The 13,638-nt window shown below is 34.5% G+C and overlaps 2 protein-coding genes across 5 annotated transcripts in view; one reads left to right on the top strand and one right to left on the bottom strand.

The window, feature by feature from the left end:
* LOC140743701 (coiled-coil domain-containing protein AGAP005037) overlaps positions 1–13,638 on the top strand; it is a 275,840-nt gene that overhangs the window by 238,889 nt on the left and 23,313 nt on the right. For both annotated transcript variants that reach the window (XM_073075193.1, XM_073075194.1), the window contains one exon: positions 13,104–13,236. In XM_073075193.1, coding sequence (XP_072931294.1) covers positions 13,104–13,236 — 133 coding nt within the window. The remainder of the gene's footprint in view (positions 1–13,103; positions 13,237–13,638) is intronic.
* LOC140743702 (uncharacterized) lies at positions 3,449–13,229 on the bottom strand. Of its 3 annotated transcripts, none has more exons than XM_073075197.1 (6): positions 13,122–13,229; positions 11,761–11,897; positions 11,311–11,416; positions 6,728–6,936; positions 6,091–6,154; positions 3,449–6,008 (listed from the first exon to the last, which is right to left on the bottom strand). In XM_073075197.1, the coding sequence occupies exons 2-6, from the start codon at positions 11,860–11,862 to the stop codon at positions 3,892–3,894; spliced, it is 2,598 nt and encodes an 865-aa protein (XP_072931298.1). In that variant the 5' UTR covers positions 11,863–11,897; positions 13,122–13,229; the 3' UTR covers positions 3,449–3,891. The 3 variants fall into 3 exon arrangements, with proteins under 3 accessions (XP_072931298.1, XP_072931296.1, XP_072931297.1); XM_073075195.1 differs by lacking the exon at positions 13,122–13,229 and adding an exon at positions 12,636–12,776; XM_073075196.1 differs by lacking the exon at positions 13,122–13,229 and adding an exon at positions 12,179–12,319.

Genomic DNA, 13,638 nt, shown 5'->3' with positions numbered 1-13,638 from the left:
GCCAAGGTCTATCTTGCTCAAATGTTTAATTAAATACAAGACAGGTATATGATCTGATGAAGAGACAACTGATTCGTCTCCATTTAAACAATTTCTAAACATTCAGCAAGAGGAAGAAAAAGATGAAGAAAGAAAAAGAATTAATTAAATTCAGAAATAATGACGGGATACCCAAAACAAAAGCTAGGTTGTAAAGTACTAAGGTAACAATAACTTTACGACAAAAACAGCAAAATACAGAATTACCGACATCCAAAGAGTATAGTAACCTATGTGTAGGGTACACATAGATTCCCTAACCGACATCGACAGTTTTGAAGACTTGACATTGACAGTTCCGCCATATTTAATATTTCAATGAGGAATGCTTATTTTAAATATTTTTAAACAGGAATACTTTAGGTTATCAAAATATATGTGTATTTTTCTTCAATTATACAAATTATTAGTATTTTTTAGATATAGTGTACATGAGATGGCCGAAAATGAAACATCTCCTTTTGACGTTTGACCCCGAATAATTGCCGACGCACACGTCAGTTCGATGGGGACTCTTGACACTTTATTTGTAATGGTAAACCCAAGGTCTCTACGAAAATTCAGCTTTCCCGGAATTTTTGCTATTTCAATGTCTAACTTGACCGGACTAATTGTACGCTACTGTGAACGTCAAACGTCGAACTACTTTCAAAAACCGGTCGTAAGTTCCAAAAAGTGACGCGTTACGCCATGAGGGAAGTGTGGAAGAGCGACCCGCTCGGAACAAGTCACCTAATTAAATTGTAACTTACACATAAGTTTAATGAAATTTATAAGCTCGTGCGTGCCCTAAAAGCTGTGTGTAGGAAAAAAATAGTTTTACGAACGCACAAAGAGACAAGATAAACTGTATTAAGTAGACATACTCGTAAAGTAGTATGTTACTTTACAGTACAACGTGTAATAACTATGCTAAAAACATAATATGTTATTATTTTAAATCCTAGAAAGATCTAAAGCGTAAACTAAATGTAAAAACTTAAAATGTAAATCCTGATTAAAGATATTTAATCTGAAAAGAAATATTATATACATTTCACTTTATGAGTTTAAAATAAACAAATAGTGAGCATGCAGGAAGTAAAACATTAAGGAGTTTTGAGCATGATGTTTTTTAAAGAAAGAAAATAAGTGTAATGAAATAATATTTACTTTGTCATCGACAAAATGTTATAGGACCAGATTAAAATGAAGTTTTAATGTATTACTTTAAATTATTTTTATAAAATAAATTTAAATACTTTTTATAAATTTGTTTTATCATCTGATGTATATTATCATATTTTTTTATAATATAGGAGTAGCAGACGAGCAGTCTACCTGATGGTGAGTGGCTATTGACATCTGTAATCAACCCCAGATAGGATTAGATTCCTACCTAAACTTCTATTACTCTCTATACTCTAGACTTCTATTAATGTATCTATTACTATAGACTCTAGACCCTGCAACATGTGTGCAACATGAACACATGTTACAGTCCCTTCGCGCCGCACGTGCGTTTGCATATGAAACGATAGGATGGAAGTGACGTGCGGGCGACTGCCGCGCGTGTGGGCGTAAACCCGCGCGACAACATAAAGGCCCTAAATATTATGTCATTTGATCTAAGCTTTAATTTTGAAGATAATCCATTTTACAAATACAGACAGATTAACAACGAGATCTAGAACAGACATTTTAAATAATCATTTAAATTAAGTACCTCCTGCATGTCGAAGTGTATGAGGATTTTTTTTTAATATTGAAGCAGTTGACGAGAATGCAGTCCACCTGATCGTGGCTATTGCCGTCGGTGGACGTCTGCAGTCAATCCTGAATAAGATAAAATTACTACTTGAGGTTGGCAACAGATGCGTGGCTACCCCTGAGGACTACGTCAGAAAGCTTCAGATAGGTATGTCTCCCCTTCAAAACAGAATACAGCAGTGCTTAACACTGCTGTTATTAGGCAGAAAGAGATGTGCCGGTGGTGTTTCTAACCAAAGCGGGTTCTACCACTTTTCTTCAAACTTCAAATTTCTATCGTACAAATTCCGGCAAATTTACTATAGGTATATAATATATATTTATGCCATATAGACAACAATATATACAAGACACGCGTACAATATAGGATAACTTAACTAGTCAAAGGAAACGTGAGCTGGTTAATGTTGCGTGATATCTGTATTATATTACTTTGAAAATAGGTTAAATTCACAAGCTTCGTGTATTATGCCCGAAATGGTATTGTGTTTACATACAAAATCATTAATAATGCCTTGATGCACTCGGTACCACCCACTTTAATGGTATTTATCGCTTCGCACATTCACTTTCACTTTTCGTAATTCGTTGCTTAATAATACATAATTTAGCATGTAATAGAAAATTAAATAATAATTCACAAGAAATTTCGAATCTTTATACAGATATTTCATATCATATTCATATTCATTTATATCTAGCAAATGAATCTCGTAGACTGATATGATGATATCTCGTAAGAATTGCAAGGAGATATAACGTTCAAGGCTCATGAAATTCTAAAGGTATGTGAAGTCTACCAATACGCACTTGGCCAGCGTGGTGGACTATGGCCTAATCCTTCTCATTCTGAGAGGAGACCCGTGCCCAGCAGTGGGACAGTAATGGGTTGATGATGACGATGAGATATCTATACTTATCTATGCAATGCAATTACACGACGTCATTCGCCCCGATTAGCATTTTAGACAAGATGGCCAACTGCGTTATTTTATATTTTTATTTTATTGAAAATATAATAAATCTTAAAGTTTATATCCAAACTGGGTCATTTTTGAAAATCCCTTCAACACATTATTTTTAATAAATAATTTATTCTTTGATTTTTTTTAATACTGTCATCATGCCCATTACGTAGTAGTTGAAAATCTCAACTGCAACCGTTTGTTCTATAGATATCGTTGCAACTCCCTTTGAAATATGAGTGGAATTCTATTGAAAGATATTCCACGAAGAAGATCACCGATAACAGCAGCTTGCAAAGAACTTGGCATTTCTGATATACAGAAACGGATCCTTTGACACAAAGATGAATACAAACTGATTCTACAAACAGCTTGCATACTTGCGATTGCGTGGTTTTCTCAGAGATACTCCGTATTTATTCGACTGTATTTATAAATATTTCCTTTGCAACTATGTAGAGCGATTTGGCTGATATTTCAAAGGTTTGCATTTCAACAAAATGTGTCACTTGTTTTTACGACCATCATTTATAGCAACAGTGTAGCTCTACTGTCTTTAGGTGTAAAAAAGTGGTAAAGTAAATTTAGATAGAGTTTTTGTAGCTCTCAACTTGAGGAATAATTTATGACCAATTTCAATTCAAATGTATGCCTCCTATTCAATAATGAGTTTGGAGAAAGAATGACAACTGAACTGAATAAATCTTTACTTTTATTAAATTAAAAGAAGATCACAAATAGTACATAAAATTAAAATGAAATAGGTCGAAACGTGATCGTGTTGTGAAGGTTTTATAACGAATCTCATTATAGGACAATTTTACGACAATTTTCAAATGAAGGCTAATAGAATCTTGCTTATTGAATTAAATAAATTGCCTTACTCGTATAATGAAATTGATTGATGATTCTTTGACAGCAAAAATCCACAAATGTAATAATATAATAGAAGAATATAATAATTGATTATTGGAATACCTGTACTTTGATGGTGAGAAATTTTGCGGTTTTGTTCTTTCCTTACTATCTATCTACGATCTATTATTGAAGTTGTTACACTCAGGTTTATGTTTTAGGATTTCATAAATAATTAGAAGAATATTTAATTTATTATAAAAAAAAATAATGTTTTCTTACATCAGAAGAATCCACACAGATCAGTTGTTTTCTTCGGATAAGCTCCCCCAAACAATCGAACAGGTGTTTTATTCCAGTCAATGAATAATAAAGGATTCTTTTCGAGGTCTGTATTTTCTAAAGAACATTTTCTATAATTCTGCATAATGAATTCTATGCCAATGTTTTTTTCCCGTACCGGAGACAAAATATGAGTGACGTCAATACTTCCATCAGGTTGTACGTAAAACAAACGGTCGTATAATTCAACATTTTTACAAATTCTTGGCCCAAGAGATGGGGGGACACTTCCATTTTCGCGATCTATGTCAGATCTATATCTGTTTATATCTGGGACTGTTTCGTCACCTCCTACAAAACTTTGCTTATTCTGTTCCTCGTTTTGTCCGATGACATTTCGCTCATTTAACGCATTTCCCAACTTAACGTTCTTGTTAAAACTATTTTCATTAAAGTTATTATAAGTAATTATGTTTTCTTTAAAGATATTTTTTTGTCTACCTGACGGCTTGGTTTTCTTATCGTAGTGAGGCAAAAATCCGTGGTTGTATTTAATCAATGACACTGAATCCACAACATGGTTTGATTGGTTCGACACTTTAGATGCCAAGTCCCTGCCTTGAATTATTCTCGCGTCTTCTACATTTGCGATTTTTTGACTATCAGGCTTATACTTTAACCGAATGGAAGGAAGTTTTTTATTTACTTCGTCTATTTTCTCTTGAATATCATTAGTAAGAGGTGAATTCAGATTAATTTGTCTAGGTGTGTAATCATTACTGTATGACTTAACATTATGCCATTTATTTGCATTTGATAAACTTTTTGAATACATATCATTATTTGTATTTGTATTTTTTTCTTTCTTATTTGATTCCAAGTTGTCAATGTAATATTCTAATGTTTTTAAAAATGGAAGGATTGTTAATAATTTATTGTTTTCATAAGTGTTTGAATACTTTTTTATTTTAAAATCTGAAACTGCTGTAAAGTGTTTTGACTTTCCTCCTTCATCACTGCCATATTCTTCACTTGATTGTTCAGTTTTTAGACTCCTATGAAATCTGTGTTCTTTGTTTTGCATAGTTTTACCTCTACTTGTGATTTCTACATGTTTTGGTCGCGTTTGAGCATGTGACTCTATTATGTGATCTCTTACATTATCTTCCAATATTTGTACATTAATCTGCGGATAAATTGCCTCACGTTTCTGCAAGTCAAGGCGTTTATCTATAAAGTTCCTTCTTTGAAATTTAAAAGATGGACGAATTTTAGACACTTTGATGTCTGAAGCGTATGGAAACGAGTCTGATATTTTGAGTAACGGTATTGTTGGTGGTGTTTTCTTTTGTTCTCTTTGATTAAAGTTGATCCTTTTAAGATAGTTTAATACGCTACTTGCGAACTTTGAGCTTGTCCATTGACCATAAACTTTGGTATTCTTGCTGGATGGTGGCGGAGTTTCAATGGCCGATATTTCTAACAAATTGTTCGAATTTCGATTAACCTCAGGCATATTATTCGTCTTTATATTGTAAAATGATACAGGATTTTTAGAAGAAAAAGTCCTCTTAGAATAGTCATTTATTGGACCTAGAGGAGGAGGAGTTTCATACTCCGAAATCATAGGGAGCGAATGAGTTCCTGAACCCGAAATATCTGTATTAATAATATTTTTAAATTTTCCTATGTTTCCAGCTTCATTTATTATGTTCCAAAAATTAACTTTATCATTCTCGGTCGCGCGAATTTTGTCTGTGGCTGAAAAGTCGAAAATTTCTTTTTCAACAGACCTATCCACTGGCTTCGCTTTCAACTGTGTCAAGCCTACACCGACGTCGTGTTCGAAAAAACTGTACGGGGTTTTCAATTTGATGTAACTCTTACTTGTATTCGAAATATCTGGGAATTCCACTGGCCTGGCTCTCTTTTGTAAGTTTTCGCTTTTCATGTCACCTAGAACTATGTATTCTAGGTTGGTGTTGCCAATGATTTTATTTTTGTGAAATGTTTTCTGTTTAAACTGTGGATGTAATTTTATAGTATGGTTTCTCTCGATCGTTGATGTTAAAATCATATTTACTCCAAATATTTCTCCTTCTAAACCATTTGGGATTCCTGAAAAGAAAATACTTTTTGTTAATCGACCACTTATAAAATGTAGTTGTTGTGTGAGTTGATTCTTTTATTTTTGGTTTACCTTTGTTAGCTATTCCATATCCTATAATCACACTTCCTCCGCCTGGTAAAACGCGACCCTGAAGCTGAAAAATTTTAATAATTTTTAAACATATTTATCACCATTTCCTAAATAGCTGAACACATTAAGCATTGGGCATGTATATTGTTTTTGCTAACAATTATAATGAAAAAGAAATAGCCGAAACCAAGGTACAATGGGTACTTTTAACAAATGAGTAATCTCATTGTCTTATTAAATTAATTATTAAGTAACCTGAATAAATTGTGTCATACTCATGTCAGATACGTACGTGTTTAATGTAATGCTACATTTGTATCGACGGATATGTTTCAAAAAGTTGGGCAATAAACAAAATTGTCAAGGTACTAGTTAGCCCCGGGGATCTCATTAGTTTGATCGGATCGCTAATAGATCAGACATGCTTAAGACAGCCTTGTCTCAATTAAAAATTTCATAACGTTTGTCTTAAGCAAATTCATCACGTGCTTGCAGTGACCTCAAGACTTAAAATTTAATTATTACTTGTCATGTCAAGAATAAGCATGACAAACCTTTCACACCCTTTGGATGGTTTTAAAATTACCATGTAGTGTCTCAAATAATCATTCGTGTTTTAAAACAGAGGCATGCTCACATTTTGCGCAGCTTCGCAGGAGACAAGTCGCGCGTCCATGTAGAGTGCCCAGGCTCCGTGGTCGGACTGATAGGACAGGCAAATATGCCGCCACACGTCCGTTCCAACATCAATAGGAACGCTCGACAAAACTTTTTCGTCGATAGATATTTTCACATACCGCCCTCCGGCATCTAGCCAAAGTCTTACGACACGGTTGTTGCCGCTTGCTGCGAAAAGAAAATTAACCGCATACAAAACATACCCTAAAAAATAATTACAATTAGACCGTGAAGTCGCAAAACGTACGCTCATAAATTATTTATATCGCCTCGTTTACTTCGATCATGCGTAATATATACGAAAAAGGTTTTGAAATTGACTTTGATTTATAAAGATACTACATAATTTAGTTATTCGTGCTTGCTCGACATTCGTAACACTATACTACCAGCCATATATGGTACTGAAAAATGGAAACAGTATTTCCGTTCTGATAACCTTACATCTATTGAGATCTACATCTATCTTCTGAGAACATTGCACCTATGAAATAAAAAGAATGATGAGTAGATGGAATTGATTAATTTAAAGCAAATAAGTTTTGATTTGGAAGTTTTTTTTTATAGATATTATTTACAGAAGTATACATTTCAACATTTTAAAACAAAGTCTAATTGTTCGTTAATTAATCTAAATGTTCAGTACACTAAAATGTCATCTACTAAAATAATGATTATTTGTGGACGCGTCCTAATTTATTATCCGTACAGAATTTTCAAAGAAAGCGTGATGAATCGACGCAATATTTCAAAGAAGCGAGAAACTGAGTGTCACCCTAATTAATTCATTGTGGCATGAAACAAGGGGTTAGGCCGGCTCATCATAGTTCAGTGCTCGATCACTGTTTGAGCTGACCGGTAAGGGTCGCTAGGGTCGACCTGATGTGTTCTTTGTGAATATCTAAGCGAAATTGCCAGAAATCATTCAACACGAGGTAAGATTACACTGCTTACGGTAGAAATAACGTGTCGTCTTCCATATTGATTGAGAGTAAAACTGTTTTAATTCTCCTTTAATGTAGTAACCGCCTGATACTATCGAATTCAAAATATGCGTCGTTTGCGAAGGTTAAATTAATCACTAAATACATACAAACATTTGTGAACAGCTGCACGTTTATCTATTTTTCGATTTTGACTTGCGTAGCACACGAAATTTAAAAAGTGACCGGCGAACGAGTTTCTGATAGGTTTCGAAAAGAGGGTCACATTAACTATATCGCAATAATATTTGCTCAATCTTTTACTCCTGTAAGCGGTGGAGCAAGTTACTTTCTATTCATATACAACATGCGAGAGGTAAATTATACTACTGTTTCTAAACGCGTTATGTATATCATCATTTTAAATATTAAAATTTTATGTATGTAAATTTTGTAAATAAGTTGTTTTATATTTACGTATAGTTTATTTTATTATATTTAATTTTCTATATACATATGTATCAATAAATATGTCTGTACACTAATGTATTGTTCCTGTAATGAAATCCAAACAAATGAAACAAAATATACATAGTCATTTTAAAGATTTACATATTGCACACACATGCACGGAGTGCATATTATCGTGTAGACATGATAATACGCTAACATTATATTTGTACACTGTCAACACACTAAATAACTACATCTTACTTACACTTATAATAAATCTGTAGAGAGGTCAATTCTGTACATGAAATATATTTCCAAAATAACTATCAGGGGGTGATTAGGAATCGATACTGATGCCAAAAATGCAATCAGTAATTTTTTTGTCTGTTTGTCTGTCTGTCTGTATGTATAACCGCTATAGAAACAAAAAATACTCGACGGATTTTAACGAAACTTGGTACAATTATTTTTCATACTCCTGAGCTGGTTATAGTATACTTTTAATCATGCTACAATCAGTAGGAGCAGAGCAGTGAAGGGAAATGTTGGGAAAACGGGAGAAGTTACTCCATTTTTTAAGCTTCCGTCGCGTGTGCAACCTAAATGGTTAAAGCTACACAGAAATCATATATGACGGAAATGTTCTCCTTTAAATTATATAAAACTTATCGCACGACAGCATATGTCTATCTTTTATGGTTGACTCACAATAACACGTGTAACTCCCGATAGCTTAGCAGTTCAAAGCTTTCTGATTATATTTGTCTATTCCTACGTTTATAACACTCTCAGTCATCCCTAATTAAAAAAGTGAACAGTATTAACTATTCCATACAAAAGAATCATAGAAATCATACCCCTGAGTGATAAGGGTTGTTCACCCTTAACATTTTTTTATTTATATGGCAACACAACGTTTGCGGGGTCAGCTAGTAATTAATATAGATGTTCCTTGTAAATAGTAGACAATTATGTAAATTTTATAATTTTCTAGTTTGTAACCAAATAATAGTAAATCATATTAAGATAGTATATTCTCTCTATGTTGTGACAAGGTCTGGTTTTATCGAACTGAAACGCCGTTTTAAAACTGATCTAGCGCTGTCAATCAGGTTCGTTATTTCAAAGTTTAAATATGGAATTCATTATCAAATTCAGAGCATGGCAAGCAACGCTTTTTTTAATTTATTGTAACCTTGGTAATGGTGAAGTATTCACCGAGAGTTGTTTAAAAAAAAGTGAATGGTTTTATTTCATTATCTTGCCTTTTTTTAATTTTTATTGCTAAACGTCTGGTTGGGTTTCAACAGTTAAGGTACGTACGTAACAGGTAAGGTATATTCGTCTTAAATACCCGATTATCCTTCTTTTCTTTACGAGGGGGAATCTTTGAAAAAGTACCCGACGACGTGGAAGGGAGGCCGGGTTATCTGGGATTTTTACCGTACTAAACAACCCCCCCTCCCGACATCTGTGGCCGCTTGGTGGAAGACTCCGGGATCTCCGATGGAACAACCGGAGTACTCCGAGCGTGATGCCCCGATCGGCATCTGCCGTAGGGAAGCAGTTTTCGCTCCTCTCACATCACCAAGTGTTTAACACGGTATGCCACCACACATGCCGCCTTCCCGAGGTCGTTTACTGGTCTCTTGCCGCCCGCTACCCCGGAAGTCGCCTTTAGTCGCCTCTTACGACAGGCAGGGAAAACCCTAGCCCTATTCTAGTCCCGGAACTACAGCGACAAAATACCTGATTATCCTAAGGATAGGTGTTTGAAAAAAATGGCGGACCTTTGGCTTTAAAAACCAAACCTATCTAGTAGGACATTAAAGTAAAGGAAATTAAAACGTTGTGTGACTGTAGCAGAGATCAACGAAAAGGTTAAGCCGCTGAACTTATTTCTAAAATATGGCACATAAGATCTCTATGTAACGTAACTATAGATACCCCTAAGATATAGGTAAAATAAGGGTTGGAGATTGAAAATCCTTCCATCCTTCAATTTTGAAGCAAACATTATGAAATTTGTATTCGACTTTGTGGATAATACAACGTCTATTTCACCGTTTTTAAAAAATATACCTCTAACTAAAATAGGGGTTGAAAGTTTGTATTATTTAAGTTACATATCTTTTGGGAGGTGTGGCAAAAATTATGAAAGTGACAATTTACAAAACCGACAAATATGATCGATACCATAAAGTTGGTTAGTACATTGCATTTTTTTGGGAAAAGGCTAACGACAATGAAATTATACATATTGTATTTTTACATATAATAATATACCATGACACAATAACCATACGATACGTCGTGTCGTGTTGGATTGTGCGTCGTGTCGCACTCTGTTTACGTTTTAAAACAACACAAGACTGCCGCAGTTTCGCAGTTTTTTAAGCCCCGGATTTGTTTATTTGAAGGCAGCAGATAAAAGCTTTTTATAAACTTAAATCTTATTTAGCTACTCCACCTTTACTAACTAGAATGGACTAAGACCTTTCCTGTTCATTGTGATGCTTCTTATTGACCTAGGATTTACTGTAAACTTTTAACGGTGTTGGAAAAATGATGGCATAGAATGAGTTAATCTTTTAATGGCGCCGGATAGTCTGTTATAAAACGTGTACATAATAGTAGTAATAGAAGGTCTACTCTGTACATTCGTCAACGAAATGCCTATTCATTAACACAACTGTAAAATAAAATTTCGGACGGGCTCAAGGGCGACACACGTAACATAACGCAAGGTGACTATTATTAGTACGATTTCTATTACGTATTCAGACTGAGGTTTATTATTCTGAGAATGTCTCTATTTAGCCCCAATAAGCCATCCGATCTAAATATATCAATTACGTAATCCTCAGAATTACCTATTATAGGCAACATTATCCCAAATATTGCCCTAAGGTATATTAACAAATACCGTATAGATTAAATTTACTTATATTTGGATCACAGCATTGCGTATAAATATGCCGCTAATTAACAAATAATTAATTATAATTAAAACGGTATAAATATACATTTCGCTCTGTTCGGTTATTTTACGTCATAACTTTTGATTTACAATTTTGATAGTTCCCTGAAGAGAGACATATATCTCCCTACGCGATATGTACGTCGATGTACGATACTTGATGGGTTGATGAAAGAGATCACTCACCAACATATGTGAAGATACTCTGCTCGTTGTTAAGCTCGAAGACCCGTACCCAAGTACACACAGTGAATTCTCTTAAGGGCGGTGTCTCCACGTCGTACTGCAAAAACTGCAATAGAATTACAAACCATTTTACGATCAAATTAATAAAAATCATTATTATTATTACAAGCAGTTAACTCGTGGTATACTTTAATGATTTATGAATATGTGAATTCTGCCGTGGTCTACTTGAAAGACAATGAGGGGCAAAATACTGTCACATCTTATTTTCCTAATTTCGCCCTTAATTGTTCAGGACACAAAATCAGAAATGACCTGCTAATATTCTATACAAGGATTATTTAGGTTTTCGCGGACGATAACAACTACTTACACGGTATGAGCCTAATATATCTTTAGGCTTTCATATTTTACCTGCAAAGTGTGGTTATAGTAAGTAAAATGATAAACCTGTGCATATCCTTTTTGTGTGAGTGCGATTTTGTAAACAGACTTGTTGATCGAATCACCACCGACCACCACGGCTAATATGAATAAGCATATTGTCCACATGACGTATCTTCTGAATTACTACACATAAAATCGTCCTGAAATGAATTTTATTAATATATTAGATTAAATATTTACTGAAACACGATTATTTTGTAGATTATTTAATTATTGCGCCGTTTTTATAATCAGTGCATACAGGTTCAACATTAGATTTATTAATTTTAACATCACTTTATTAATTTTAACTTTATTAATACACGGCTTACGACATTGCTATTTTCTTATAACAAACTCTTTGGTTCCCCATAATATCGAGTTAGATATTTAACGATATTGATGATCACTATCAAAGTAGGAAATATCTCCTATTTCGTACCGTTCAACAAACGAAGTCGACACAACTCTTTGAATGAATCCCGAGGATAATTTCACTACCCAGACACAATCGTGATGTAAATTTTAAAATATAACCGGTGCTTTCTCTATAAAAACATAATGATAACTGACATCTGTTGCCTGTTCTACCGCAACTGTTATTGCAATGATGTTATGTTTGTAAACCGCGAATGCATTTCATTCGCTACATTGTTGCCTTCTGACTGTATGAGCGTTAAGTAAATTATTCTTTCAGATAATAAAACCGCTAATCTTTATAAGTTTTTATAGTACGATGCTACTTGAAATAATATTGTATTTATTATTACAAAGAACTTACACTTCTCCAATTACCTGATGTTCTTTAAAACAAATGGGAATAAATTTGAGAGATTGAAATTTTTAATAACATAATGCGATTTAAGTTTATTTTAGGTAAGTACGTTTTAGGTACTTACTTGTAGTATGTGTAACACATTTGTTTTTTCTTTAATTCCTTCAATACTTGAGAAGAATAAATACTGTATACATTCTTCAACAATTGCCTCACGTGTATAATAAACAACTGCTCACCGTTTTATTTAACAAGTTTATTTGCACTGTAGTCCGTTCGGTACAAACAACAACAATGTAACACATTCATTAAGTACCTTAATTATCTCTTGATTATTTATGGAGCGACGTACATATACTTCTATTCTATACTACTTCATATACTACTTTTACTATAGATATCTGCTACCTGCAGGTAAGTCACCTGACGATTTCAGATGCGTTACAGTATACTAACACGCCTCACAATAGTTGCTTAAATACAAAACCCCACTAACAGAAATAAGTGTGATGGTAAAACGTCTGCAGTAAACTAAATTTTTACTATCTTTCAATGTCGTCAAGCCAATAACGGTGGATTTTCTTTGTTGAAGGTAAAGGCTCCCGCTTACTATATGGGTGGGCCCGCTCCGAGCACCCTGCCGCGCGGTGGATCTGTGCTCCGTGCTTACTCTCCAGCAGCCCCGCCCGTGCCAGCTGACCGCGTCAAGACTCTGCCTGCACCAGGTAAATATTAATGTAATGATTATAAAACCACTTCACTCACATCTTCAACTCCCAGAACCTAAACCTGATCCGTACATCAACATAAAACGTGGCAAACAAAGTAAACATACAAATCATTTACACATCGAGATCATTTAAAAAGACGATTCAAATCTGGAAGGCACCGTACGGGCTTACGATTGAAACTAACTCTGTAGGGTCAAGTGCATTAGGTACAACTAGGTGTGTGTCTAGGTCCATCTGTGCCGAGAAAGCCGATGCGTTCGTACGGGCACGGTGGCGGCTCCGAACGCTGTTTCCCCTTCGGTGTCGAATGCCCTCGAAGCGCCGACCAACTCTACACCATCCCCGGTAACCAGAACCCCGTGTTTGAAAACGTTACTTTCGCTTCCATGACTTGAT

Source organism: Epargyreus clarus, unplaced genomic scaffold (genome assembly GCF_041222505.1).
Source record: "Epargyreus clarus isolate Ecla_fem2 unplaced genomic scaffold, WU_Ecla_fem_2.2 ptg000007l, whole genome shotgun sequence".
NCBI classification, from domain to species: Eukaryota; Metazoa; Arthropoda; class Insecta; order Lepidoptera; family Hesperiidae; genus Epargyreus; species Epargyreus clarus.
The sequence above is the reverse complement of the archived record's forward strand: the minus strand, read 5'-3'. Positions and strand labels throughout refer to the sequence as shown.